General features: G+C 50.3%; 1 protein-coding gene across 1 annotated transcript; it reads right to left on the bottom strand.

The window, feature by feature from the left end:
• Positions 1-1,939: 1,939 nt before the first annotated feature.
• On the bottom strand, positions 1,940-3,501 carry LOC125554192 (amino acid transporter AVT1I-like). The gene has a single exon (XM_048717786.1). It carries the CDS (start codon positions 3,421-3,423, stop codon positions 2,125-2,127), a length of 1,299 nt encoding a protein of 432 aa, XP_048573743.1. The 5' UTR covers positions 3,424-3,501; the 3' UTR covers positions 1,940-2,124.
• Positions 3,502-5,090: the final 1,589 nt, after the last annotated feature.

The following is a 5,090-nucleotide window of genomic DNA, read 5'->3' as shown; positions in this document are numbered from 1 at the left end:
GAGCGCGAAGAAGTTCGACTACATCAACCGCATTGTTTAATGCTTCCGCTTACAGTCTATGAGGGTACGTAGACACACTCTCCCGCTCTCATTGCTATGCGTCTCCTTGATAGATCTTGCATGTGCGTAGAATTTTTTTTGTTTTCCATGCAACGATTCCCAACACTCTTGCCGGTGTTGGTGGTCTCTTTTCACCACCGTCGTAGCACCTCCACGACCATGCCACCACATTGACTCCACCATCCTCTGCCTAGCGCCAAGCACGTCGGCCACGCTCCACGACAACCTCCACTTCGACAGATTATGCGGGGGAGAGGCGTAGGACTCTTCACCGTCCGGCTTCTCAACCACTATTTCGGGGGTCAGAGTAATGACATCAAAGTTCAAGTGCACCATGCCGAGAGTCCCAATATAAAATTCATGAAACATCGACATGATCATAGGCTGCAATTGCAGCCAAGACTTCTGGAAGAATGCCACCGGCAGGCCGCTTGGGCCAGGTGCCTAGCTAGCCTTCATGTCGGCAATCCCCTACCCACCTCCTCCGGCGAGAAAGGCAGGGATAGTTCCACATTCTCAGTGGCATAAACTTTGGCTGCTACTGGCCAATAATCATCTGCCAGAGAAACCCTATAGCAGGCTTCTGTCGTGAAGAGCTCCTTATGGAAGGAGTAAATGTGCGTCATGATATCTCTCGACTGCTCAAGGTGGCCATCTCCCTCCCACAAACAAGGGATGGAGCATTTGTGATGCCACCCATTAGCAATAGCCTACAAATAGGCTGCATTAGCGTCCCCGTTCTAAGAGCCAATTCTGACACCTCCACCCCCACCCCCACTGCCCGACGCTGCCAGAAAATCTCTTCACCCTTGAAGATCTCCATATGAGACGATTCGAGGGTGTGCCGCACGAACCACTCATCGGCACAGAGGCCAATGCCACTGACAATCACATCCAACGCCCTGATCTGGTTAAGCACCAAGATTGCCCCCCCCCCCCCATGCATGAATTGTCACACTAATTTGTGACAATGATGCCAAATATCGACAACACAGAACACCCTAGGCGGAGCGGTAGCCGCCTTCGCCCACCTAAGTTGCAGTGCTTCCACAAAACCTACTGCAAAAACCCCAAGGTTTCAAAGTGGAAACACTTCGATCTAGGGGGCACCCTCCCCGACAAGAAAAGCAGGGGTGAGTGATCAGAACCAAATTGGGTAACTGCCTTTAGGGAGCATAGTGGAAGAGCCACCTTCGACTGAACGGACGCAAGGACTAGATCCAACACACTCTGGATTGGGTTGAGCTCTTTATTTGTCCAAGTAAACCTAGCCCCCACGCGAGCAATCTTGGGAAGAGCCATCTACGCAATGTAGTCGTTGAAAAGACTCATGCGCGGAAGGTTCACAATAGTCGAGCTTTTGTCTGCGCGCTGCCAAATCAGACTGAAGTCCCCTGCCACTACCATCGGGATGGGACTTCGATCAGCAGTGGCCTTTAGCTCAGATAAAAAAAATTGAAAACAACCCATGGTCAGCCGGACCATAGACAATTATCACCTTCCAGCTGAGGTTCAAACATCTGTCGGCTAGAGACAAGCCGACATTCTAAGAAAGAACTCCCCACCATCCATATTCTTAACTACGAAAGTTTAACTCTAAAAAAAATCCCTACGAAAGTGCCCTCCTTGACACCCAGCAGAATGGCCTCTGAGCGTGAATATTGAAGTTGATAATTAATGAGTCCTTGATTTGTTTTCCAAAACACGGATTTTCAAAATCAGGGGCGACCTTCACTTTATCTTACATGCACTAAGATCGCTTGGCTTGTTTTGTTTGTACTATATATGCTAGCATAGCACAGCTAAAAGGAAGTATTCCCTCTGGTTCTTTTTATTTTGCATATTAGATTTGTGTCAAGTCAAACTTTGTAAAGTTTGACCAAACTTATACTAAAAAATATTAATATCTACAATATCAAATATATATACTATGAAACTACATTTCATGATAAATCTAACAATATTGATTTGACATTTCTATAAGTTTGGTCAAGGTAGAGATACTTTGACTTTAGACAAAACTTATATGCAGACTAAAAAAACCTGAAGGAAGTATACTATCTGTCAGAAAGTGCCTATGATGTCCAACAAAGAAGTGTATGTGCCAGTGACGGCAACAAACGCCCCGAGCATCAGGATGGCGACGATCGCGGCGACCTCGACACGGCGTAGGCCTTTGGCTTTGTAGATCTTGAGGTAGCAGAGGCAGGGGAAGAAGACTGTGGCCATGACGCTGAGGAAGGAACCGATGAAGGACATGAGGAACCCGAAGAACGGCACCATGGACGCCACCGCGACCGTGCTGACGAGAACGGCGGTGCTGACGGCCACCCTCGCCGGCCCACTCCCCATGAGCGAGAACCTCTCCTCGATCGCCGACGTGATGGGCGCGACGAGCAGCGCGTACTTGGTTAGCGGGTTGACGAGGGTCATGACGATGGCGATCTTGGTGTAGAGCCTCCCTGATGGCAGGTTGAGCGTTACCTGCGACTGCACGTCGTCGCCGTATATGAGGTAGCCCAGCACCGCCGTGAGTCCGTAGTTCAGGCTGCAGAGCACCGAGGAGAAGAGCAGCACTTGGGAGAAGCGCTCTCGGTTCTTCATGGACGAGTGTATCGTGGGAAAGACGGCGTGGCCGGTGAAGCAGACGAAGTAGAGGCCGAGGGAGGTTGGCAGACCGGCGAGGTTGAGGACGTTGCCGCTCCCGCGGAAACCGGACTCAGAGACGCCGGCCCAGACCAGCGACGCCGTCAGGGCCGCCGACGCGACGAGCCCGAGGGCCGACACGTAGGCGAGCACGCCGAGGTTCTTGAGCCAGGTGGTGGGCAGCACGACGGCGCCGGCCAGGACGATGTACAACTGCTTCCCGCGCAGCCGGTAGCCGGCGGGAAGCTCCATGCCGGCGCCGGGGAAGAGCTTATCGAGGTTGTCGCCCTCGAGGACCAGGAAGCTGATGGCTACGAGGTAGAGCTCCACGTACATGAACAGGGCGACGGTTCTCCGGCCGGCAGCGCCGAAGGCCAGCTGGCCGACGTCCGGGTAGGTGGCGACGGAGCCGTCGGCGAGCATGCAGCGCGCTATGAGCGTGCCGGTGTAGTAGCAGACGGTGCCGACGAGGGCGAAGAGCGCCAGGCTGAGCCACCCGCCCCGCGACACGGCGTAGGGCATGGAGAGCACCCCGATGCCCGACACGGCGTTGGTGAGGTTGAGGCACGTCCTGGAGAAGGAGGCGCCGGCGCTGGGATACGGGGGGAGCTGCGCCTCGGCGTCGCGGTCAACAACCCGCTTCCCGGTGGCCGTGAGAAGAGGCTCGCCGAGGGGGCTCGCCGTCGCAGCGAGGCCGGTCGTCTTGTGCTCTTCCATCTTTGAACGGCCGCCAGAAGATCGATAGATGATGTGGCCGATCGTTCGGACGATTTATATAGTGCGGCGCCTTGCCTGGCTGCGCGCGGGGCTGTTTATAGTGCTGCCCTGCCGGCCGGTCAGTCGGCCGTTTGCCAACGCATGCAAACGATGACTCCAACATCGGTCAGTCAAGTCCCTTTGGGGACATCCGATATAACATCGGTCAGTCAAGAGATTTTGACACGTGAAACACCGTCTATAATGAGTTTTTCACCTTTGCTAGCTCCACTCATGTGGTCCATGGACTTGATATGGGAATGTGTGGTGGATGGAGGCCACGGTGAGTGTGGACTCGAGTACACTTCACACTCGTCGCGTCGCGCGCTAAGTCGCTACCTTCACGTACGTGCTAGGACACGGCCGATATGCGTGTGGGCTGACGCTTGCCTGTTCGTGATAACCGTGCGTTTTCAATCTAGGCACGTGCATGACAACCGTGTAACTACTTGTACCCACAAAAGAAAACTAGCCTGTTTTAGAGACCATGAGCAACGTGTCTTTTTTTAATATGCGCATACATTCATCCTTATGAATACACGCACGCATACCCTATTCTTATAAACACCTTTGAGAGATTAAATCGGCATATCATCTAAAGATTGACGAAGCCGTCACAGATGTCTACGTAGTCGACGGAGACATCTCCTCTCAATAAACGCACATCGTCGAAAGGCCTAAAATAAATCCAGGTAATCCCGTGTTTAGATAATTAGGAGGATAGTTGTACCTTCAGCTCACACTCCCACACTATAGGAAAATCTATCATTGCCAGGGCCGTCTCCAGACATTTGGAGCCCCGGGACGAAACGCAAAATGAGGCTCTAACATTAAAAATATATAGCTAATATCACTAAAGTATAATTTCACTAATTCAATTTCTTGATTATGTGTTATTTGTACAATTTTAAAATACATTAATTATGAAATTTAAAGTACCAAAGGTACTGCTAAAGCAATAAACTAACATCGTGCTCTACTGAAAAGCATCAGTACATGAATTCTAGGCTTATCAAAATATAAGGGAACAAAAGAATGCCGAACCTTGAAACTTGGATGAACAACTTTGAAATCTTGTATGAGCATCTATCCTCAAAATAGTTCTATCTGAAACAATCAAAGAAACGCATGGTCGGTTGATAATTTGAGAACAAATACCTGATAGATGGACAAATGTCATCACGGTAATTACACAAGGAGAACAAAAACACGCACTGCCAACAACACCTAGACGAGCTACAATACATGATCGATTGATGGGTATTGAATAGAACGATGATTCAATGAAGGTTTGATGCACAAAGTCAAGACTGTCCACATGGCGACCTGATAGTGTAACTACCGTATTACTAGTACATGTTCAGCGGGGAAACAATTCTGAGAACCAAAATTTAAGACCACGTTGCAGTTTAAGTTTTGTGTGGTATGAACAAGACAAGTAATTCAATCATGAATAACTAATTAATTATTGATAGGAGCAGAGTATGAACTACAGGAAGTTACCTACGGTGACACATGCATCATCGAGAGGCCTAAACTTGGGGCGGCCAAAGAAGCCGCAGATTAGAGAGAAGTGTTGCACGGCGATGTTGTCATCCGACGGCGCGAGCCAAATTCCTGAATTGGGG

The sequence above is a fragment of the Triticum urartu genome, chromosome 4 (assembly GCF_003073215.2).
Source record: "Triticum urartu cultivar G1812 chromosome 4, Tu2.1, whole genome shotgun sequence".
Taxonomy (NCBI): domain Eukaryota; kingdom Viridiplantae; phylum Streptophyta; class Magnoliopsida; order Poales; family Poaceae; genus Triticum; species Triticum urartu.
Note: the sequence above shows the minus strand (reverse complement) of the source record. Positions and strands in the feature narration are given on the sequence as shown.